Raw genomic sequence first — 26,152 nt, 5'->3', positions numbered from 1 at the left:
GTTCACGGGATTATACAGTTTTGTTGTGCGATGATGAAATCTAGCGATATGACTTATGTTTATTGAACTAATTATTTTTTCAGTAGAAAACTCGCTGTGAAAATGGTAGAAAGTTGTAGACGCAAAATATTAAGCGTATTTGGTAAACATGAAACACATCTATTTTTCCATCGATAAAAAAACCGACTTCAAAAACTGAAACGTATCAAATAACTAAAGATTTAATTTAACACACCTCTTATGCAAACCTTTTCTTTTAATATTAATAAAATACTATTACTTATATGTAGCACATACAAATAATGATAATAATAATTTACTTTACTTATTTTTACATTAATAAAATTTAATTTGTGAGTTTCATATGTCACATGTACTTTAATATTGATAAAGCAACTTCAATTAGGTATTTTACATGTTTCTGCAATTATAATCTTCATTCAACTTCATAAACTGCCTACACAACATAAGATTGTTTGTTGTGTCTATATTCAATCGATCATCCTGAAATTATTCAATCACGCTGTCTAAAATCTTATGAGGTAATTTTTAACCCAAAACATTTACGAGTTCCCGAGGGCGCACGGTATTGAACGCGAGCCTAAACTACTAATTAATAATCTCACGTGTTGTGAAACTCGCAGATCTGCTTGAAGTTGGCGAACAGCAGCTCCCGGCTGTCGAACACCGCCTTGGGCGTGGTGGCCTTGTCCAGCGGCCTCATGTACTGGCGCACCACCTGCTGCATGTCACGCCCGAACTCCTCCTCCGTCTCGATCAGCTCGCGGATCACTGCCCTGGTGACACGTCAGCAGTTACTCTTATCAATATCATGGCGCGTTGGGGCAGATGCAAATTACCAGCCGCATCACTTTGACGTCTGGCATTCCACAGCCGCGCGTTTTGCGAGAAATTTCTTGCCTCGCACAGCCACTTTGAGGAATCAAACCAGTGGGAGGATTTTTCCTTTGCACAGTATGCCGGCTAGATTATGGGTACCACAACGGCGCCTATTTCTGCCGTGAAACAGTAATGTGTAAGCATTACTGTGTTTCGGTCTAAAGGGCGCCGTAGCTAGTGAAATTACCGGGCAAATGAGACTTAACATCTTATGTCTCAAGGTGACGAGCGCAGTTGTAGTGCCATTCAGAATTTTTGCGGTTTTTCAAGAATCCTGAGCGGCACTGCATTGTAATGGACAGGGCGTATCAAATACCATCAGCTGAACGTCCTGCTCGTCTTGTCCCTTATTTTACCAAACGGACGCGACTTAGGGACCTTCAAGAAAGAGCATACTCCCACCTCAAAGGCTGGTAACCCATCTCTTAACCCCTGTTGTTGCGGATGTCCAAGGGTGGTTGCCTCACCACTACCCATTTCATGAGCCTCTTGCCCGTTTGCCCCTTCTTATATATAAAAAAGATTTTTTCAGATAGGATTTTTAAATCACCTATTGAACGTCTAAATCGGCCACCCATTATTAAAGGTATGACTCAAACCTCAGAAGAAGAAAGCAAGAAACTCAACAGGCATGTTTTAATTACAATAGCAATTCAATTAAAATTTATTTTTTAAATAGCCTGGGGAGTGGGAATCTTTGCATGGCCACCATTTTGTGTTCAAATACATATAGCTTTATTTGTTATTATAAACATAACATTATTAGTCAATTATTATGTCAATTTGAGTAATGTTTATGACTTCTAATATCGTTTGCTAGTGTAAGAAACCAATTAACATAAACTGTACATTTTGATTTTATTGAACCACACTTTATTTAAGCAATATTAAAAAAACAATATAAAATAATAAAATTAATGTGGTGTTTTTTCTTGTTCGATAGCAGAGAAACAAATTTTTAACTCGTTTATTATTAAATTTATCTTAATAATATTATCACCAGACATTCTAATTGTTAGTAAGATATTGCTACTAAGGTTGTTTATATATTTTATATTGAATCATTTATTTCATTTAATTATTTTGTAACAAATGCTTGAATATTATTACGTTTTAGCTTTTCAACGACCTCATAACATAAATTGATTTCATAATTATTATGATGTTTATTGTTACCAGAATGCACTATCCCCCTTTGACTCTTGTCAATATATTAATACAATTATTATTGTTTATGACGAAAAGTTCTACAAACCCTGTTGAAAAATATAAATATTGCAATGCTAAAATAAAATACACATCTACTGCCTTATTAATAAACTCAGTGTAAAGTTACTCCAAGTTTAAAACGACTCCTCCCTGTCATGTAATGTTGTAACAAAGGTAAGATATCAACAAAAATTTTAAATTTAGAGAAACTTCACTTCGCGTTTATTAATAACAAAGCTAATGTATAAAGTAATTAATCAACGTAAAGTATTACTAATTAGCATACTGGCAAATTAAGTGCAGTCGGAGTAAAATCCGGCGCAATTGCACTTGACACATGACAAGGTTGGCAAACGGCAAGATGGCTGCGACACCCCGTGAGTAATTGAGAATGAAATTGATATATTGTCAGTACCTAACTCATGTGGCCACGTAAATAACGAGCTGCGGTGACGGCCCGGGTTGTGGCATTCGGGGGCAATCCGTTTCCTCGATATAAGGTATTTGTGTCCTCACATAATTCAATAAAGTTTATTATTTTTCAGTACCGTGTGTTATTGTTGTTTATTTAACAAGATCTGAGGTTAATTATTGTCATGTCTCCATACATTACAATCATTTATACGCAGACGTGGTTGCTAAGGCCTGATGAGAAAGCAATAGTGAGGGCTTTGCTTGGAGATTCCCTGCGAGATCGAATCAGAAATGAGCTGGTGATCCATAGGAGAACCAAAGTCACCGTCATAGCCCAGATGATTGTGAAACTAAACTTGCAGAGAGCAGGCTACATATTTCGACGGACAGATGGCCGGTGGTACAGTAAAGTCCTCGAATGGCGAGCATGTACCGGAAGATGAAGTGTTGGTAGGCCTCCCACAAGATTGACGATCTGGTCAAAATCTCCGGAATACTTTGGATGAGGGCAGCGCAGGACCGATCATCGTGAAGATCTTTGGGGGAGGCCTTTGTTCAGCAGTGGGCGTCTTCCGGCTGGTATGATGATGTTGATGATCCATACATTTATAAGAAATATATTCCTTATTTCTACATATTAAAGACTGCCTCTTAGAACGCGGAAATTCGAAATTTCAACTGGCCCTATGGTTTATATAAGCAAGTAATATTAAGAGAAGATAGAATCATTTAAATATTTTTAACCCAAACATTATTTTTGTATTACATTGATCATTATATCTTAGACATGAAGACTAACAGTGTGTCCAGACAATACTAGTATTTATTATGAAGATTTATTTCTAGAGATAAACAAAAATATATACGCATATTTCTTATTACGTTGTTAGGTAGATTCGAATAGAGGAGGCATCCGAATAGTCATGCTAAAATGAATCATCCCAAATTATTCCAAACTCATATTTGTCAATTCAGACAAAACATCCGGTTTGTGGGCTGTCCAAATAATGTGTCACTTCGGGAGCCAATGCGATACTTGGCCCAGGTAATGAAATATGATTAATTTAGAAACTTCAGGCCATCGTGTTTGTGCTAAGTATAAAAATATGAACGAAATTGACCTATAGAAAGAAGATCGGGTGAGTATAGTCGCGCATAATAATGGGGATTTAAATGGGAAGCATATTTTAAGACAGTCATTTATGGCATTGTAACCATAATGATATCAGTGCTGTTGCTGCAGTTAAAATGTTATACCATTGTGTTGTTAAGTCCTGAAGAAAAAATACTTGATAGTTTAATGGATTTTATGTTTTATGCATCATTTTTTAAATAATGAAAACTGAAAGCCACAATTATTAATCACAATAATATGTGACTTACCATATATTTTTTTAAATAAGTGACGAGACAACACGTTCAGCCGATGGTAATTGATACGCCCTGAACATTATCATGCAGTGCCACTCAGGATTCTTCAAAACCCGAAAAATTCTGAGCGGCACTATAAATGCGCTCGTCACCTTGGGACATAAAATGTTAAGTCTTATTTAGCCAGTTGTTTCACTAGCTACGACGACTTTTAAACACAGTAATGTTTACACATTAAAGATTTACGGCAGAAATAGGAGCTATTGTGGTACCTATAATCTAGCCGGCATCCTGTGGAAAGGTGCCTCCCACTGGTAAAATAGAATATGGTATAGATAGTTGGAATTATAGGAAAAAATAATTGGAAAACGACAATAAAAATAATCTAACTTAAACAACTTAAAATAACAATCTAACTTGCTAGAACAAAAAAGACGGATATCATTCGTTTTCTATTTAAAATTATCTTAAGGATAATATATTTTATGTTCCCAAGTATATATCCATACTATAATATCGTGTTTACGAGCATAATTTACTGCTATTTTAATATTATTATGAATGGAAAGGAGTATTCTTGGGTTAAGGCTATCCGATAAAATAGTAATGAAAACATAAGAAGAAAAACAAAAATAGTAGATGTACAGAAAAGAATAAGGTTCCTTAATGGCACTACCACGATACCACGAGAGGAAAAAAGGAAGACCACGTTAGAGATGCAGAGACATCTTCAACAACAAATGTGGATCCCATTGGATGCGGACGGCACGGGAAGGAGATGTTTGGAAAGATTTAGGAGAGGCCTACGCTACAGACGCGACTACTACTTTTGAATGTTAATAAAATTACAGTAAACTAGTTTAATAACTTATTAAATTAATTAAAATCATATATATAGTTCAAACTAGAGTGAGATGTTAAGTATTGCTGTAGTAGGAAAATAAAGGCTATTTTTATTTTATTTATTTATTTAATACTATTATAACGTATGATTCCATTGCCATTTTTATACTAAATAAGATCATAAAAATATAATATTAATTTAATATGTCAACAGCAATACAGATTCTCAACACCCAAATTTCAAGTGAATTTATTGCATTATTTTGGATCGAATTGGGTCGTGATCAAAGCGGGAACAGGCCCCAGCAGGCCGCGTGTTGATAAATTTATATCCGATTTGCGATTACTGCTCAAAATATTTATGTGCTTTAGGTGATTTTCTAAAGCAGGTTTACGAGCCGAGTTTTGCTGTAGCATCCTTTTATTGTAAAATAATGATTTTATTTTAGCCGTCTTACAAAAACAGGTCGATCATTTCCGTACTCAAATATATTATTAAGCCGTCTGATAATAATATGCTTCATTACTTCTGTATATATAAATTTACTACTAACAAAAAAGTTTGGTTGTACACAAAATCGATCAAGGTAAGGTTATCAATATTGCTGATCTCTTGTGATCTATCCAAGGCTTTCGATTGTGTTGAACACGAAACATTGGTTGGAAAACTTCATCACTATTACGGTATTACATATATAGCTTTGGACATATAGATAAAGGATTGATCTCCGCTGCGCTCCAACTAGATACCGCAGGCGTAGTCGCAAAGTGCGGCAACTAATACGCCCAAGTGGGCGTACTCGAGCTAGCCTCGAACAATGTGTGACGTGCCACATGTTCTGTTAAACTTTGCTAACAATTGAAACTAAAATGCCGAGTTGCGTAGTTAAATTTGCAAAAATAATACTACAAGAAATAAGAAAGACACAGGGATCACGTCATCAGTAAGTATTTTGTATTTTATTAATTTCAATGTAAAATGACACGAAGTGTATATAAATTAAAAAAAATTAAAGATGCCATTGAGTGTCAACATGGCACGCACACAAGCATCTTTAGAAATAGCCAATACACACTACAATATAAAAATTGCCGTCATAAAAAAGATATTGTTCTTAGGTAATGCGGTATCCAGTTGGAGCGCAGTTGAGACCAATCTTTAATCTAAGATTGGACGTTATGATTTCCTAATTAAACTGAAGATTTAAAAACTTAGTGTAAATTCAAAACGGTCTTCTGAATCAATTGTAATATATTTAGGGGTTCAACTGGGTTAGATTTTAGGACCTATTTTATTAGTATCTAGTATGGGACGAAGAGAGTAGCTTAGATCTAAATATAAAGATTTTAAAATTTTTACTGATTATATTATTATGTAAAGGATTATTTAAATTATAATAAAGCTTGGGTCTGAATTATTCTAAAGCTTTCGAGATTTAAATTACTTATGGTAAAAATATATTTTGATTATTTTATTATATACAAATGTAAACAAAATACTCAACTTTTAGTTGTGATTGCATAATATTTAGATAGACATTATTGTATTAGCTTGAGTTCTTATGTCATTGCATGTGGCGGTGTTTTGGGCCGGGCTGCCTAACATATGGTCGAGGAAGGTAGGTGATCCACGCGTCATGCTCATAAACGGGCGCTACTTGTGCTATCAAAATGATCCTGTCATCGAGAACTCTGCCTCATGTTTTTAATTTTAAAATTATTATTATTCTAATAATAATAATATGTATAGTCACAGTGTTGATATAATGCTCCCATATCACCGTTGTTTATAGGTAGTGTGTGAATTGATACAATATCTGCTTTAGGTACTTTAATTAACTACTTATGAACTTATACTTAATTTACATCCTTTTTAAAGTGAAACGTTTATTACATCGTCTCAAACTTTTTCGTCTGTGTGTTGCATGTCGCGTGACGGTCGGGCGGCGCCTATAGTTCGCAGCAGCTGACAGTGTAGTGTATAGACAATAACTCACTAAAAGTATCACCCTATGTAAACTGTATATCTATATATACATGAAAAAGAATTGAAAGTATTCAAAAGTATTCTTATTTCATCATTTTTAATCCTTTTCAATCAATATTCTTAACCAGGGCTAAAACACAGAGTTCAATAAAAATATTAGTTGGAGACTTAGTCTACTTTTATTAATTCCCATTATCATTCCAATTTTCCAAGTTAAATGTCTATAATGTGAATAAAGGTTTCACTTTTACCGTGGTTTCATAAAACCACACAATCCTTTTTTTTTATTTTTGACTTTCTCGTTTAAGTCATGAATAATTTTGTTGCATCTCTCTAGTAGAAGTTAATTAAAATAATTAGGAAAATGATGATGTAAATGTTCATTTAAAAGAGTGGTAATGAGTTTCTTGCCATTTCCTCTCATTAAGGCTCCGAAGGGGTGAAACGTAGAAATATTCGTTGTAATAAATGTTATTTGATTTGTTTCTTAGGGCTATATTTCACAGGGGTCTGGGTTCTGTGAGCTACCAAACTAGACACCATACAGACACCGATGACAGAGACATTACGCATCCGATTTGGTCACGCCCCCAAGTTGGTTGCGCTACCAAACGGATACTCACCTTGAGTTATTTTCATATAGTTGTACACATTTTATTGTTGGTGGCGACTGCTTGCGCCACCGTGGTGTCCCGTTGAAATATAGTCTTAATGGGCAGGGCGTATCACTTACTATCAGGTAAAGGTCTTGATGGTCTCGTTACTTTAAATCATATAATATCATTAATAAACACAATATATTAGTCAGTGTGGGTTGGGCCTCACTGTCGGCGTGCGGCCAGCGCGCTCGCGTCCCGCTCGGGCTCCTTCTCCCGCAGCACGTGGGCCGGCACGAAGCCCTGCCGCGTGCTCAGAGCTCCGCCCCGCACGTCCTCCACGACCCGCACCAGCCATCTGTTAACAACAGGGACACATTCAATTTATATGATAACTATAACAATCATTATTATTCAGCACATTTAAATCGCTGACACTATTGCCACTGCTTAGGAAAGTTGAGAAGAACAACAACACACAAACCATAGCTATATAACTCCGGGACGAAATTAGAATTATAATAAAATAAAATTACAGAGTTACAGAGACTCAAAAAATGTTAGTAATGCTCATTGGTATAAGTTGGTTGGCGTCTATCGAGAGAAGGGTGCGAAAGCGACAGCTGACAATCGTGCATGGCATTAGGCGCTTCTCTCTTAATTTCTCAAGAGTTTTGCAATTGGGCCACTACCTTCCTCATTGGGCGCAGCATAGAGATAGTTGTTGACAGATATTCCTGAAACCCTAAGACCGTGAATACTGGAGTTCCCCAAGGCTGTGTGCTATCCCCTACACTGTTTCTTATGCATATCATAGACATTTCCTTCAAACATCCTTTGTCTTGCAGATGACAGCACTGGAGCTGCCGTATATTCAGGTCTTTCTCAGGAAATCGTCCACCAGAGCCGGAAGCAATTTGTATCTTCTATCGAGTTCTCTCTCAAGATGGACGCAAAATAGAAAAGAGTGAAACTTCTTCATGGCGACTCAAGTTAGTGCGTAAACATCATTTGCCCGAATGCCTAGCCTAGTATCGGAATACTGGATCACAAAATTTTGAGAGCCAACGCCGCGGTCTTCTGGAAAGCAACCCAAATTGACTTAGTATGAACTGACATTCGTCAATAGAGAGAGACAATATTAAAAAATAAAGTATGGTTCTTGTATCTGGTCTGGTCCAACCAATACGATCCAGTATCAGTTCAAACTATTTGAGCGCTTGTCTTTGATCTAGTGCGCATCTCAGAGCTACCGAATTGTTGGACATCCAGTAAACTGTGAACGGCTTTATCACTTGACATTGCGTAGAGATGTCGCTTCATTGTCTTCTACCGCATTTAGGACGAAGTCTTCCGAAGTCCTCTGATGGCTAATTACACCTTCGCACAAAAATTAATTATCATCACCATCTGGGTATATGGCGTTCCTCCACAATGCGAATTTCAAGGGACTTTCTACCTATTGAAGGCACGTCTTCAATAAACATTGAATGAATTTCCTTGCTCGGTGTTAAAAGATGGGTCGTGTGCTCATTTGTCTTCTGTCTATCTTTTTATACCCATATAAATCGTTCGAAACATTAATATTCTGGTACTAATGAATTAATTAAAATCATTACTTCGTTAATCAAACGATGTGAATATCGCTGTGGATAGCGTGGGGTGCAGAAAACAAAGTTGGAATAATTAATGAAATCCAAGATGGCCGCGTTGCAAAACTTTGATTCCAACAACAGGGATACGGTTTTTCAGGTTCTTGCATGGATATCCAAATGTATATGGTTCTCCAGGTTCTAAGAGGTGCGGAGAACTAAATTGGGATCATATTTGTAATTCAAGAATGCCACCGCGTAAAATTATCACCACAGGGTAGATAGCGTTTCCAAGTTTGTTGGGATGGTTGAGATTGAATCCAAAATTATCATATTGACAAATAGTTATATTATACATACATTTAAAATATCGGGAAACAATATAAGGTCCACTCATGTTTCCGCAAATTTTTATTGGTTTTGAGTTTATATTTATTTGAAATTTTAATATTCGTTGAAATATTTCACATGTTTCACACACAACATGCCTTTAGTTACAGAAGTAAATGAAAAGTTAAAAGATTTAGTGGGTTACTTGTTTGAAACAGATGCTTACGAATGTGTGACTTAAATTGAGATCTAGATCTGTGTGTGTGTAGGGTGATGACCGATGACCAACTCGTCGAATCACATTTTGCATGAACATTTCAACATTTGAAAAAAAGAACAAAATTAAGAAGATCTTTATAATAAATTACAAGATATTTATAAAAAAAACTTTATTTTTGTGGTTTTAAAAGATTTCGAAGCCGGGTAGCCAAAAATGCTATTACTAACTTGAAAAAATTTTAAGTTTTATTTTATGGTAGTAAATTAAGTGCTTATTATTTAAATAGGTTAAAATTATTAACGGATTAATTATAGAAAAATAAAAAGAGTGAAAAATTCCCATCAATTAATAAGCTTCTAAGATCAGATCAGGCATCTGAGATCACCGATTCCTCTAAATGGATTACATAATATTATATCCTGCAGGATAAGATTTTCTAGGCGGCTTATTATGCATAGGAGATACCTACACATTATTACAGCAAAGAAAGTAGAACTTTCTGGGAGCAAAGAATACCATTATCTGGCCAAAGCAGCATATTATAAGCCCTAATCATAATTCGCTCTAGTGCCACTATTTGATATTTAATGTAACTTATAGCGTTTTCCCAATTCAAATTCAAATATTTTTATTCAAACCAAAACATTTAAATCACTTATTGAACGTCAAAAACTACCACCTCAAACTCAAAGCTGAGAAGAACGGCACAAGAAACTCAGTGGGCTTTTTTTTAAACAGCCTTGAGGTCTTTCTCTACATTCACTATCCATAGATACTATAGATACTATCCATAGATACTACATTAAAAATTTATGTTACCATAGTAACATTAAGAAAGTGATTTATGCTATAGTTTGCTAAAGTCTTATGGAAATAAAAAGCGACGAAAGGCGATAGAAAGTACACGAATGCCTATTTCCTTATATTTTATAAGTGCACATTACAAAGTATATCTAGAGCACACATCAAATGTAAAACAATCCTGGGCCAGTATGAAGGATTGACAAGTGAGACAGAAAGTGGTACATCGTCTCTAATAATAGGCCGTCACTCAGTCGGGTTGTCAGGTCTTTGTCCTACATCCTACACTAGAGCTGGAGTCTGGGCACATTTAGACATCTAGTTTGTTTTGATGGATTGAGCCGTATACGAGGGGCGACGAACTACCATTTATAAACAGAAAATATTTGAAGAGTTCAGTTTCTTAGGCTGATATCTATAGATCATACGTAGAATTTGCTCAGACTTCACTTACGTAAACTTTAGTTGAGTGTAAGCTTATCATAATCTTTTATTTCCTTTTTATAGTCATTTGGCAGCTGAAATTATTCTGAGTTTAAACTAAGACAGTTCAATGCAAAAGTCAAGTTCGCGTTTTATCACACTCAGCTAAGTGTTACGTAAGTAAAATCTGAGCAAAGTCTAAGTAAGCTTTATAGACTTTAGCCTTAACGGTCCGATCGAATGGCGAGCCTAAATATTGTATATTTTTTTATCATTGGTAGGAAATTATTGTTTTCGTTAATAATTTGCTCTGGAAGTCGCCATAATGCTAAATAAATGAAAATGTAATGTAATGTAATTTAATACATCCAAGCAAATATTAGAAATGCGAATATGAGTTTGCTTGATCATGGAATAATATACACACGATTTCAGGGATACCTAGGGGTAAAACGTGTGCAGAAAAGTAAGACAAAATTGTTTCCGAGTGACAATGAATGTATAGATAATTTAAATAAATATTTCTTAATTATAAATTTAACACCAACTAGCATTTCTATCTAGCGTTCCAAGCACATTATTCAAAACAATTTGTAATGTTTTTAAAGTGATAACCCTTACTTCTAGGATTAATACACAAATTAATTTGAAAAAAAAACAAATTATGAACTTTTTAAGAAAATTTTATAACGAGGCGGTACTCGAACGGTTAGCTCAGTTGGTTAGAGCACCGGCACGGAACGAAGGAGGTCGTGGGTTCGAATCCCGCATCGTTCATAAAATATTGTACATTATTCAAATAATTATATTCGATTGAACATGATATTACTCATTGAAAGTCTAAAACTACCCATTCGAAAAAGTATACCTGTAAAACATTTGTTCTGAACATTTTCTGGGATCTTGTTGTAAAAACATATACATCGTCCCACAAAAGACTTAATTAAACAAAGAGGTTAAAAATGTTCTTCTTCTACTTCTGTATGTTTTCACTCTCCAAGATAGTGAAGTATTCAATATTTTTTTTATACTTTTTCATATAAGAAGGGACTAACGGGCAAGAGGCTTACGTCATTGGGAGTAGTGGTTCAACCGCTCATGGACATCCGCAACAACAGATGTCAAAAGACGCGTTGTCGGCCTTTAAGTTCTGAGTATACTCTAACATTGAAGGTCCCTAAGTCGTTTTTTTAATGAAAATACGGGACGAGACGAGCAGTACGTTCAGCAGATAGTAATTGATACGTCCTGCCCATTACAATGTAGTACCGCTCCGGATTCTTGAAAACCCACTAGAAATAAGGGATTGCTTGTAACTTATTCTAGTAGGCTTCATAAGATACATAATAGCTTTAAGGATACTACAGGGCATGGATATTTTTATACCAAGCTCTGTAGTACCGATCGGTGGCAGATCACAGCCCTGGTTCGATGCGTCAGTTAAAGCAGCATCGGACTGCAAAAAACAGGCGTATCGAACTTGGGTTGAGGCGCTGGGCACAAAGGATCCGAACTGCATAGTTCTTCAGAGGAAATACAACCGTGCTTCCAGATTTTTTAAGCGGCAAATCGCCCGTGCAAAGTCAAAACACGTCGTCAAAATCGGCGAGCAGCTTTCCAGTTACCCGACCGGAACACGCAAGTTCTGGTCGTTGTCGAAAGCTGCCCTTGGTAACTTCAGCCAGCCGTCCATGCCACCGTTGCACATGAGGAATGACACCCTGGCCCATACGGCAAAAGAGAAAGCCGACTCCTGCGCTCTTTTTGCCTCCAACTCGACTCTTGACGACAACGGAAAAACACCGCCGACCATCCCGCGGTGCCAGAGCTCTATGCCTGAAGTACAGTTCAGACAGAAAATTGTTAGGCGAGCTCTGTTTTCATTGGACGTCAGGAAGTCGAGCGGGCCGGATGGCATTTCTCCAATCATGCTTCGAACGTGTGCCCCTGAGTTGACGCCGGTGCTAACGCGTTTATTCCGGCACTCTTATTCCAAAGGCGTAGTCCTCATGGAAGTCTGCCCTTGTCCATCCGATCCAAAAAAAAAGGAGACAGTTCGGATCCGGCAAACTACAGGCCTATTGCTATTACCTCTCTGCACTCCAAAATCATGGAGAGCATAATTAGCCGTCAGCTTTTAGAGGGTCACCAGTCGATCAACGACCGACAATACGGCTTTCGCCATGGTCGGTCGGCAGGTGATCTTCTGGTATACCTAACACATAGATGGGCTGCTGCTATTGAAAGCAAGGGGGAAGGCCTGGCAGTTAGCATGGATATAGCGAAGGCCTTTGATCGTGTATGGCACAAGGCGCTCCTCTCTTAACTTCCATCATTTGGGCTTCCCGAGAGCTTGTGCAAGGGGACCTCCAGCTTCCTCACTGGGCGCAGCATACAGGTCGTTGTCGACGGATATTGCTCGAACCCGAAGCCCGTGAATGCTGGAGTGCCCCAAGGCTGTGTGCTATCTCCTACGCTGTTTCTTCTGCATATCAATGATATGTTGGACACCTCCAACATTCATTGCTATGCAGATGACAGCACTGGTGATGCCGTATACACGGGCCATGCACGTCTCTCTCGGGAAATCGTCGAACAATGCCGGGAGAAACTTGTGTCTTCTATCGAGTCCTCTCTTGAGAAGGTCGCGGAATAGGGTAAATTGAACCTTGTCCAATTTAACCCCCAGAAGACTCAAGTTTGCGCGTTTACCACTAAAAGAACCCCATTTGTCGTATCACCGCTCTTCGACAACACTTCCCTAAAAGCCTCGCCTAGTATCGGAATACTGGGTCTTGAAATCTCGAGCGATTGCCCATTCCGTGGCCATCTGGAGGGCAAAGCCAAATTGGCTTCAAAGAAACTGGGCGTCATTAATAGAGCACGGCAATACTTCCAGCCGGCCCACATTCTACCGCTGTACAAAGCGCAGGTCCGGCCACACATGGAGTATTGCTGTCATCTCTGGTCTGGCGCACCCCAGTATCAGCTCGATCCATTTGACCGCGTGCAACGCAGAGCAGCTCGAATTGTCGGGGACCCAGTACTCTGTGAACGGCTGGATCACTTGGCGTTGCGTAGAGACGTCGCTTCATTGTGTGTCTTCTACCGCATTTATCACGGGGAGTGTTCCGAAGAGCTGTTTTACCTAATTCCTGCCGCCGAATTCCACCTTCGCACGACACGCCACAAGTTAGGATATCATCCTCACCATCTGGATGTGTGGCGGTCCTCCACAGTGCGGTTTACAAGGAGCTTTCTTCCACGTACTACAAAGCTGTGGAATGAACTTCCTTGTGCGGTGTTTCCGTGACGATACGACATGGGTACCTTCAAAAAAAGCGCGTACACCTTAAAGGCCGGCAACGCTCCTGTGATTCCTCTGGTGTTGCAAGAGAGTGTGGGCGGCGGTGATCACTTAACAACAGGTGACCCGTACGCTCGTTTGTTCTCCTATTCCATAAAAAAAAAGCTTTAAGGGTAAATATGTACACTTCTATAATAAAGTCCCAGCCACTGTTCAGGCATTATCTATAAATAAATTTTATATGTTTTATAAAAAAATGGCTCTGTCGTAAATCCTATTACTCCACAGCTGAATATCTAAATGATCGGACAGCCTGGGACTTGATTGTGACTATTTTATAGCGATAGGAATGACTGTACAATATTGTATATTTTTATTGAAAAGCGCAAAAAAAGAATACTGGGAGAGTTTCTTGCGCCGCTTCTTCTCTCTCAGAGCACCATTAGTTCCCGAAGCGGTAGTAGTATCTAGTACATTAGAAATGACATAAAAAAGAAGACTAAAGGAATCAATTTTGAGAAAATAAATGCCTTCTATGCCTTTTTATGCCCAAAAGTTCTTAGCGGGACTACAATTGCGCTGGTCACCTTGAGACATAAGATGTTAAGTGTCATTGTCATTGTCAGCCCCGTAATTTCACTAGCTACGGCACCCTTCAGACCGAAATAGTAATGTTTACACATTACTGCTTCACGACAGAAATAGGCGCCGTTGTGGTACCCATCATCCGGCATCCTGTGCAAAGGAGCCTCCCACTGGTATTACTCGTATCGGTTACGAAGTGCAGAAATTGATTCCACAAAGTGCCTGTGTGAGGCAAGATGTGTCCCAAGTAAAATATTATAAAATAGCACTTAAAAAGTCCCTGAATATAGTTTTTATGAGTAAGTTGATAATTTTCCTGTTCTTTTTTGGCGCTGTTCTGAAAATCAATTTTGCACACGTTTCAGTATTGCCGACTCATCTCAACGAAAATAAAAATATTTCTCGTAACGTGGAAACATTTATTACCTTATTCCGTGAATCATACAATATTTTTTTAACACCTAGATCTATTCGATGTATATAAAACATTTACATGCCGTTCAAGTTCTATCGATGTTAGAATATATTTTATAATGTATGATAATATAGAAGATTACACTTTTATATATCTTTTTTTATATAAAACACTTTTAAAGGATTAAAACGCGTGGAATTGTAGCTGTGTTTTTACATTAAATTTAGACAAATACTATCTTTGACTCATTTCATCTGCAGTCGTCCTGAAAACGTCTTGAAACGTCGGGTTAACTAAAACAAAAATAAAAATGTAACTTTTACGCTAAAATCTAATGTAAAAACACACTTACATCCTTTAAAAGTGTTTTATTTCAATGTGTAAAACTCGCGTTAATAAAAAAAAATCTATATTTAATGCAATCATCTATGGTATAATAACTAAACTAATACTTATATTAAACACTCATTGATCACGAAAAGTAACCTGTGAAAAACAGTACATCTGTCGTTCAATGTAGGTATATTGGAAAAATTTTGCATGCATACCTAATAAATGCAGAAATACACGATTCGGTTAATGTAAATAAATAATTTATTTAATTCCATTCATTATTGTAATACTGTTTGTTTCCTCTACATAAATATATAAATAATAATATAATATCAGTTTACTAAAGTCACTTTATTATTTCATATTATCGAAGACTCGTTTCAAAGAGATATTTTGTTGAATTTCATACAAATGTATGTCAAGATTATAGATTATATCGCGATTGAGTTTGTTCTTGCCAACACCTTCAGTTTAGATCAGAAGATAACTCAGAATCCAAAAACGTTCAGTAACTATAATTAATAAGAATCGTCTTTATTTTAATTCAATTTAAAAAATATTTTTATCTTTGAAACACAATTGTCTTCTACCGCATTTATCACGGGGAGTGTTCCGAAGAGCTGTTCAACCTGATTCCTGCCGCCGAATTCCACCTTCGCACGACACGCCACAAGTTAGGATATCATCCCCACCATCTGGATGTGTGGCGGTCCTCCACAGTGCGGTTTACAGGGAGCGGTGGAATGAACTTCCTTGTGCGGTGTTTCCGGGACGATACGACATGGGTACCTTCAAAACACGCGCGTACACCTTCCTTAAAGGCCGGCAACGCTCCTGTGTTTCCTCTGGTGTTGCAAGAGAATGTGGGCGGCGGTGATCGCTTAACACCAGGTGACCCGTACGCTCGTTTGTCCTCCGATTCCATAAAAAAAATCCTGCTGAAGTATATACTTCATCGAAAGACTTACCAACAAATTTACCAATTCATAAAATTACCTATGTGGATACATTATCAAGGAAATAAGTACGGTCGATATGTATAATAATTAAAAAAAAAATCTGAATTATACCTAAATAGCGCGAATACCCATCCTATTCAGCACAAAGGTAGTACTGGCTGCATTATATTGTTTTCCCTTAGATAATTTATACGTCTAGGTAGAGTCTCTTACTGTTATCAAAACAGGCCCGGTTTATTACTCAAGTGTGCGTGACAAGCTACGTATTATACTCGCGATTTGTATGTCACTTTGTGTTATCGTACGTGAATTGCTCAAAATAGAGGTTAACTGTCAACCTCATTTTTGACGTTTTCACAGCTGTCACAGTCTACCTAGACATATAAATGATCAAAGTGTTTTCCAATATACTATGTGAACATTGAAACTGTAAATATATAAAAGTTTTTACGTCAGTTCTTTATATAGCAGAGGGAAAACCGGCAAGAGACTCTAGCTCTGTGTTCTGATTAACAGGACGCCCATGGAAACTCTATTTAATTACATATTTTTGACCACGTATGCTGCAGAAATGTTTAATTAACAGTCCAATGTTGTAAGACTCTATACTAGGTTTATTTATAACACGGGCATAGGATAAACACAGTTCTTGTTTAATAATTTAACAAAAATACTAATGTCTACGCCCCCGAGGATATTTGCTTTTCTTAGTTGCCGAAGGTTTTTAAGGCTGCACAGTGGATTAGCCAACAAATTTAAAGATAAATCTAAGTTAAAATGTTATTAAGTCATAACAAAACTTACGCCCAGACTAGGTTTAATATTACAACAAACAACTACAACGCGAAAGTTTATGTTAAAACGGTCCGTTGCCGCGTCGGTCGTACTCTATGATGATGAGATGGTGTCACGATTACAGCTTCCGTTCCACAAGCACACTTCGAGTTCATGGTACAGGGTTACTGAAATAAAGACTCATCGAAAATGACGCTTTACTGTGTTGTTCGAAAAGAGTTTAGTGTTTGCTCAACAGATTAAAACTTAGCAAGCAAATAGTAACATAGAAATACACAAAACGAGTTAAAAATGCAATATTTAATATATATGTTGTTGCGTCAGTGACATCTTATAAACTCGAATCAGTGTAGGGTTTATATATTTTAGCTCACTGTAATAGATATAATAAGATTGATTCAACTATTGAACTATAACAGTGACAATCACAATAGGTCACATTGGTCGCAGTGAAACAGGGCTGCACTGAACTGTACTAAATCCGCTTTACCAACTACAACCATAAGGTTTAGAAGGGCTGGTTTTACTGTAGCCTGAAAATGCCGATCTATGTTGCTAGGTGTCAAGATATGGAAGAACTATTCATACTGATGGTTATAATGCTACCCGTTACCTACGAGCCAAAGTCGGAACACAGCTTTGGAGACTTCCATAGTAATGTTAATGGCAATAAAAGTTATAATAATTGTTTTCCATGAAATAACCGACGAAGGTTCTAACCAGTGTGTGTTGACAGTATACATACGGAACGAAGACGTGGTCGCTAACTATGGGCCTAATCTCATGGTCGCACAGCGGGCAATGGAGAGGGCGATTCTCGGAGTGTCCCTGCGATTGAATCAAAAATGATGAGATCCCTAGGAGAACCAAAGTTACCAACATAGCCCAGGTAGTTGCGAAACTGAAGTGGCAGTGAGAAAGGCAAAGGCATAAGGCAGTGAGAATGGCCGTTGCGACATAAAAGTCCTCGAATGGCGACCACCTACCGGAAGACGTAGTATTGGTAGCCCCCCACAAGATGGACTGACGCTCTGGTCAAGATCGCCGGAATACGTTGGATGAGGGCAGTGCACGACTGATCATCATGGCGATCTTTGGGGAAGGCCTATGTTCAACAGTGGACGTCTTCCAGCTGAAATGATGATCCGTGAAATACCCCTGAGGATTCCAAAATAACTCGCAACAATTATTAAACACCAAAAAGAATAACAAAAGATAACCAACGGTATTATAATTTTAAATGTATAATATTATTGTTGTAAACAGAAACAACATGATATAAAAGGTCGTACGCACATAATATAAATTAATGTCTATATATATAAACATTCATGTTTTTTCTTATAACAACGTTGTAAAATCAAAACTTGGAAATGTAAAATAAATAATACTCGTGGGTGGTAACATGTTACAAGCGAAGTATTCGTGCAATGAACTCATTTCCTTCTTTATTTCAATTTATTGAATTAAATGTGTTAGGCTTAGAATATTGACTCTAGTTGTAGGTATAAACATAACACTTATTAAGAAGTTAAATAAAGTCAAAATATTTTATTTAAATTACTCCATTACATTGAATGTCACACAATAATAAAAAAGGGAAACTAAGGTACGAGAATTTAGTTATTAGAGAAGTTAATGAACCATCATTTTTAATGAGAGTATTAAAGGCCCAGCAATCTAAAAAACTTAATAAAATCCAAGAGATATTGCATTCCAAAGACCAAAAACATTTATTGCACAAGAATGCTAATTGAATCAGTATAAAATGAATGGAAAATATAGAAGATCACTAAAAGAAACATTTTTAGAACAAATAAATATGGTTGTTATTTATGGTTGTGAAGACTAATGTTACTGTTGTTATATACGTGGGTAACACTGATAATGCTTAGAACTGGCCAGTTAGAAACATTGTTATTGAAAACTTTTTTGAATTTCAATTTTAGAACTCTTTGGAAACCTAAGTAGTATATTGCATTCATTTGTCATTTGTTTTTGTGAATTGGCGGCAAATCTAAAACTCTTATTTAATGTGAAAATGAACCTAATGCGAGAAAATTTTCGGTCAATGATTTATTATGACTTTCGTTGTGGGCTTACTCAACAACAAAGCTATGATAGGCTGCAATTAGCATTTCTTAATGAAGCCCCATCTCGTGCCACTATTTACAATTGGTTTAACGAGTTTAAGCGTGGACGTAGCAATCTCAATGATGATCCGCGTGAAGGACGTCCTTTAACAGCGACTACTGAAGATAACATCAGTGATGAGCAACGCATGATAGAGGAAGATAAGAGAGTGACCTATCAGCAGATAAGGGCAAGCCTAGGCATTGGTATGAGTCAAGTTAAAAAAATATTACATGAACATTTAGGCGTCATACTTTAACCGATGACCAGAAACACCTTCGCATGGACTGGTGTCGCCAAATGTTAGATAAGTTCAACGGCGGTGACTCAAATGCTGTATTGACATCGTCACAGGTGATGAAAGCTGGCTAGATTGCTACGAACCCGAAACCAAAAGACAATCAGCTCAGTGTGTGTTTCGATCGGATCGGCCAACTAAGGTAATGAGAGGAAGAAGTCAAGGAAAAAAGATGTTTGCCTCATTCTTTGGTCGGAAGGGTCATATCGCGACAGTTGTGCTAGAAGAGGGAAGGACAGTTACTGCAGACTGGTATGTCAATCACTGTTTGCCTGTTGTCTTGGAAGAAATTCGACAGCAGCGCCCTCGAAGCAGTATCTTCCTTCACAACGACAATGCAAACACCGCAAAACGGACTGTTGAATATTTGACTATGGCAGGTGTGGAGATAATGAGTCATCCGCCATACAGTCCTGATCTGGCACCTTGCTACTTTTATTTATTCCCAAGAACTAAAGATAAAATTCGAGGTATTCGCTTTACAAACCCAGATGCGGTGAAAGCGTACGAAAATGTACGTTAAAATGTAGTTTCCTATGGAGAAGAAACTCTTATGCTACTTTTTAAATTAATTGTTAACAATATTTTAAACACAAGGAGGTCACTTCCCCTACGTATCTTAGACTACTGTAACCGCTTTCATCATCTATAATATCATAGATCATTTATACGTCTTGATAGGCTATGACAGCTGTGAAAACGCGTCGAAAAAAAAGTGTGGAATTAACCTCTATTTTGAGCAATTCACGCACTCACACTTGACACTTTGTCATACTAATCGCGAGTGTGAGACGTAGTTTGTCACGCACACTAAACTAATAAACCTGACCTATTTTCATCGGTTGTCTAACAACAAGAGACTCTATCTAGACGTATAAATTATCAAAGTATTATATATGAAATGAAAAATAATTATTGTAAAATTAGGTTTCGTTAGCAAATATTTAGAACGTATCTTAGTTATTAACATAACACTCAAACAAAATATATTGGCGCCAGATTTAACGACTATTTTTAGATCCCAGCACGCAAGCATTTAACAGTTTTTACGAGCTATCCAAGTATTACATTACCACATAAATAAAGGATGTAATATATCCAAGCTTTTCTAGTAATGTTATTAGGACAGGTTTGTTAATATATTAACATTCATATACTGTGTCTATTTGTAAGCATATAAAAAACATGCTTCCAAATAATTATAACTGACTTCAAAATTAATTTTGAGAACAAGTTAGGTAACTCTGAAAGAAGAAGCGGCACAAGAAACTAAACAAATATGAATAATGGGTGCCTCATGGTGTGACTGATCTGTAGAAAGAAACGCGTGTTGAAACTTGTGTCGCCTTGTTGAATCGATATAGAAATGAAGGAATATTGGATCGTATTGTGCCGTGCGATAACGAGTGGATTCTTTACGTAACCGAAAAATGCAATGGCTGATCCCAGGTCAAAGGAAGCAACAGTGTCCTAAAGTAAAACTTACCAATAAAAAGGTAATGGTAACTGTTTGGTGGTCTCAGCATGGTGTTATTCACTAGAGCTTTCTCCCGTCAAGCAATAACCGCAGATGTCTACTGTGCCGAACTCCGAACAATGATACCAAAACTAGCAGTGAAACAGCCCTGACTTATCTTGAATCTTCACCATTATTGCTCCATGATAACGCGAGACCTCATACAACTCTACAGGGACTGCAATTAAAAACCATTCGTCATCCTCCGTATTTGCCAAACCTTGCTCCAAAGGACTACCAATTTTCTACGTGTTAAAAAGTTTTCTTCTCAGGAGGCGGTACAAAATCTTTCACACAGTTTGTCGATTCTCAACCACAGTTCTATCGCAAAGGCATAAATCACCTTCCTATTAGATGGCAGCAATGTATATATAATAATGGTAATTATTATGACTAAATAAATATGTTAAATTAAAAAAAAAAACGAATTTCACTTTTTCAGTACAAATCGGCAATTTTATACTTTATAATAACACCTAATATTAAAAATCCACTCATTCAAAAGCTTGTGCCAACGAAGCCCTTTCATACGATAACCCATGTGTCACAGTTAACTCAATTCAAAATTTGGACCGGCCATTCCTGTAATAAAGACCCAGTTTTTTATAATTTAATTACAAACCTATAAATTCCAGACTCTTCCTTGTACTTATAGTATTAGACGGTATTGTTAGCTAAATTTCATAGTTGTAGATCAACAGAAGATACCCTATAAATTCTACACGGTCTGCTTTTTACTTGTATGGAACCCTAAAAGATGAATAATGCGGTAAAAATATTAGTATAATATTAAAATTAATTTATTCATGTATTATTTTAAATGTTATACTGGTCCGCGAGGAATGGGTAATAACAACTTGCACAAACAACAACAAGTTCGTAAAAGAAAAAAAAGAAAGGGGAAAATAAAGATTATATAATTTTGCAAGACTTGATTCGAAACTGAGTCTATTTGTCACATTTTTTTTATGAAAATAAGGGACGAGACGAGCAAGACGTTGAGCCGATGGTAATTGATACGCCCTACCCTTTACAATGCAGTGCCGCTCAGGATTCTTGAAAAAAAATTCTGAGCGGCACTACGATTGCGCTCGTCACCTTAAGACATAAGATGTTAAGTACCATTTGCCCAGTAATTTAACTAGCTCCGGCTTTACGGCACAAATAGGCGCCATCCAAATGTAATCACAATTGAATTTAAAACGATCACACAAAATATGCTGCCTCCATTACAAGACTAGACGACAAAATATTGAACTAGGAACTAGAACATAAGAGAGATTGTGATATTGTATATTGTTGGCTAGACCAGTGGGAGTTGAGTCATGTTATACACGAATGATCTCCACCGAACCTTTTCCTGAATTACAAGCATTACAAATGTCAGTGTAATGAATCTTATTTTAGGTAGATATTAGGGTGTGTATACATTCGTAAAATTCTATTTCTATTTGTTTGTTAGTTAGTTAGTACTGCATTTTCCTTTTCACTAATATACTTCGTTATAATAGTTAATTATTTTATTACAGCGTTACAATTTTAAAAGTCTTTGACTGAGATTTAAAGTAACTTAGACTTCGCTCAGACTAATCTAGAAAGTTTAGTAGAAGTCCGTATTTTTTTATGGAAATGAGGGACGAGACGAGCCAGACGTTTAGCTGATGGTAATTGATACGCTCTGACCATTACTATGCAGTGCCGCTCAGGATTCTTGAAATACCCAAAAATTCCGAGCGACAACTGCGCTCGTCATCTTGAAACATAAGTTGTGAAGTCTCATTTGCCGCCCTTCAGACCGAAACACAGTAATACTTACACATTACTGCTTTACGACAGAAATAGGCGCCGTTGTGGTACCCATAATCTAGACGGCATCCTGTGCAAAGGACCACTGGTATATTTATATTTATAAACATCGCATTGAGTGCGGTGGATTAACCACCATAAAGACAATGTATTGTGTATAATGAAACACGCGCTTGACCTTTCTATTGGGTTGTCTTAGCTTAAGCTCAGTATAATCTCAGCTGTCAAATGGCTATAAATAACAAATCAAAGATTGTGCTAAGTTTGAACTCAGCTGAGTTTTACGTAAGTAAGGTAAAGTTTTAGTACGCTCACGATCACGTATAGTACGATCACAGACTTAAACCGAGTAGCAAAGTTGTAGTGAATTTAAGCAAATGATATATGCAATTAAAAAAACAGCTTGCTAAGACTAAAATATCATTCCACTATATAGTGCCAAGTGAAAGCCAAGAGCATTTGCCTACAAACGTATGAATCTGCCTCTTAGATTGCTAATTAGAATATATTTCAAATATATTCAAACATATTTTTGTTTTATTTTCGATAGTATCTCTGACATCGAATGAACTTGGAAAATGCATCTATTTCTAATGTGTATATATGATGATCCCACTAAATCTGGCACGAGAGTCAAGCGAGCTTTTGGCGAGACAACACGTCCTGAGGATGCCTCGTGTAGAGGCGAAATACGTGTCGAATTGTTTAAAAACAAATATTGGCGGAATTAACACTAAAGAAAACTTAAATCATTTGTATAATTATGGATTTCCGCAAAGTAACGCCTTTTCAAAGTATAATATATAATTAAAGTTCATAAATAATTGTTTTATAGGGAGTCAACACATAACTGTTAGCCGCAATATAGCCTTGGGCACAATCTTTATAATAAATTTCTCTATCAAAGGAGTTAAACAAGACTAAATATGAAATTAAAAGTACATTTATTATTTCAGCTGAAATATCTATTTTTCACATTCTAACGTACTCTAATTCCTCCAGCAATAATAATTGTTAATGGTCGCAAGTCTGTACACCGCTTAAGAACTAGCTATTAAAATGTCGGAAATAATGAGGACGATTTGTTTCGTAGAATCACTCGGACGTTGACCCAACTACATTCAGGTAAATATTAAAAAGAACAGGATATAAATATTTAGGTTATTTTGTATTTTTGTTCGTAATTTAGGGTATTAATATTATTAATATCTATATAACCTACACTTATTTTCCTTGCTAGGTACAAGAGGTTTTTTATAATAATTCTTAATAATAACATTAAGAAGGGAAAGGCTTACCATATTATCCATAAAATATATATATCTTGAGTACTTCGTCATAATAATTACAATGTCACTGATTAAATGTTTACATTTGAAACCAAAATTGGCTGTTGTGTTTTATAAGCGTTCACTGGTTAGCAACACAGCAGTTAGTAAGAAATCGGTCTCATTTTCTACAAACGCATGACAAAAGATTGGATGGAAATATAGACCGATATAATGTTAGAATAAAGTTGAATAAAGATTACGATACAAATGAACACAACATCACATAGACGGGACGCATTAATTTTATCTTCAAACACTAATCGAAATGAAAATTAAATTTTTACAACCAATTTATCTGTAAATTAATTTCATAATTTATTCGATCTGGCTGGGGCATGCACGATACTAAAGTGGAACGTTATAAAAAGCATTTTATCTTAAGACAATTATTGTTGTGTATGTTTTGATATTTTTGATTGAGCAAGACATTTCATAACTTTTACAATTTAAATTATTTTGCCCACATATCAGTCGTACCAATTACAATTTACAATAATGTTTTATGATTGTCAGTTGGTAATTATTAATAAATTAATATGTAGATTATATATTTAAGTAGGAAACTTATTCATTACACAATAATGTATCATTTCCACTATAAAGAGTTTAAGTTTGTGAGGTTTTCGGGAGTTATCTCTGGATCTACTGAACCAATTTATAAATTCTGTTACCAATAAAAAGCCACTTTATTTGTGAGTATAATAAGCTCTATATTAACCTGAAAAATGAAAAGACTTTTTGTGGTACTCGGATATGCAAAGTCAGTCAGAGAAAACGGTTGAACCATATATTATGATTGTTTTGTATATATGTATGTATGTATGTAGCAGCATTATAACACCAACTAATATGGTATCACTGGTAAATACTGACGAAGTCGCTACAGCTAGTACATAAAAATTTAAAAAAAATATCACAAAAAGGACTCTATCTTCTTAGTCGTCTCCTCACTGCTGAGGATTCATATTCAGTTGGTCAACGAGACACTCCATTGGTTTCACTCCCACGCCTAGTGAAGTATGGAAGTTATGGGGATTTAAAGGTTTTTTCGGAAATTTGATCCGACCACCGTTTAGGGCTAAGGCCTCTAGGTCTTTTACCCTCTATTTTCCCGATCACCATCAAACGCTCACGACTGTCTGCTCCTTTGCGTGCAACATGACCAAGTATCGCACTATGCGCTGTAAGCAGACCGTTATCAGACGCTGAGCATCCTCTTTCTTAAGCTGCTTTAAGATGCAGATGTTTGTACGACAGGCCGTTCACGTTATTCGGAGCATACGGCGCCAATACCACATTCCAAGGGCGTTGATTCTCTGTCCACCTGCGGCCTTAAAGTCAGCCCTATTTCCTGGTTAGTAAACAACCAGTGTATGTCATGTTTTTCTGGGGGGTTTTTGGATGAGGGCAGGTAATAATAAAGTAATTAATAATTACTTTTTTTTTGGAGTAGGTTGGGTGAGGGGAGCGCAGGATCGTCATGGCGATCTTTCGGCCTTTGTCCAGCAGTGGACGTCTTCCGGCTGATATGATGATGATGATGAAACAATCAGTTGTTTTCAGTGTGACGTAAAATAACGATTTTCATCAAAACAAATCCAAAAATTCTTTATAACCTGGTTTACTTAATAAACTGTGCATTTGTGAAACGACAGAAGATGACAAATCTTTGGGAGATTATAAATTATGATGTTGGGTCGATTATTCATTTAAGAATATTATGACAAAATAAAATAATATTTTAGTACAAGTCAAATAGAACTAGGCCGGACACGATGATGGTTGATGTTTATCAATTATGTCTAGAAATTGGAACTTGGTCAAAAGATTTATTTTTTTAAGGGTACAACAACCGAGATTTCTAATTACTTTTTTTTGGTCTGATACAGTTTTTTTATAAATATTTACTTTGTATCAAAATAATTAGATTTCGAGATGAGATAAAAATATTTAACTAAGAACCGAAGAATGCTTATAAATGTTAGTAA

At 36.5% G+C, this 26,152-nt stretch overlaps 1 protein-coding gene across 12 annotated transcripts in view; it reads right to left on the bottom strand.

Moving 5' to 3' along the window:
- LOC126976252 (obscurin) overlaps positions 1-26,152 on the bottom strand; it is a 195,640-nt gene that overhangs the window by 103,774 nt on the left and 65,714 nt on the right. For all 12 annotated transcript variants that reach the window (XR_007731873.1, XM_050824484.1, XM_050824486.1 and 9 more), the window contains 2 exons: positions 7,550-7,678; positions 627-797 (listed from right to left, as the gene is read on the bottom strand). Coding sequence is in view for 11 of the 12 variants with exons in the window: in XM_050824484.1 (XP_050680441.1) it covers positions 627-797; positions 7,550-7,678 (300 nt within the window). In the remaining variant the exon portion in view is untranslated. The remainder of the gene's footprint in view (positions 1-626; positions 798-7,549; positions 7,679-26,152) is intronic.

The sequence above is a fragment of the Leptidea sinapis genome, chromosome 40 (genome assembly GCF_905404315.1).
Source record: "Leptidea sinapis chromosome 40, ilLepSina1.1, whole genome shotgun sequence".
Lineage (NCBI taxonomy): Eukaryota > Metazoa > Arthropoda > Insecta > Lepidoptera > Pieridae > Leptidea > Leptidea sinapis.
This window is presented reverse-complemented; position numbering and strand designations above follow the sequence as displayed.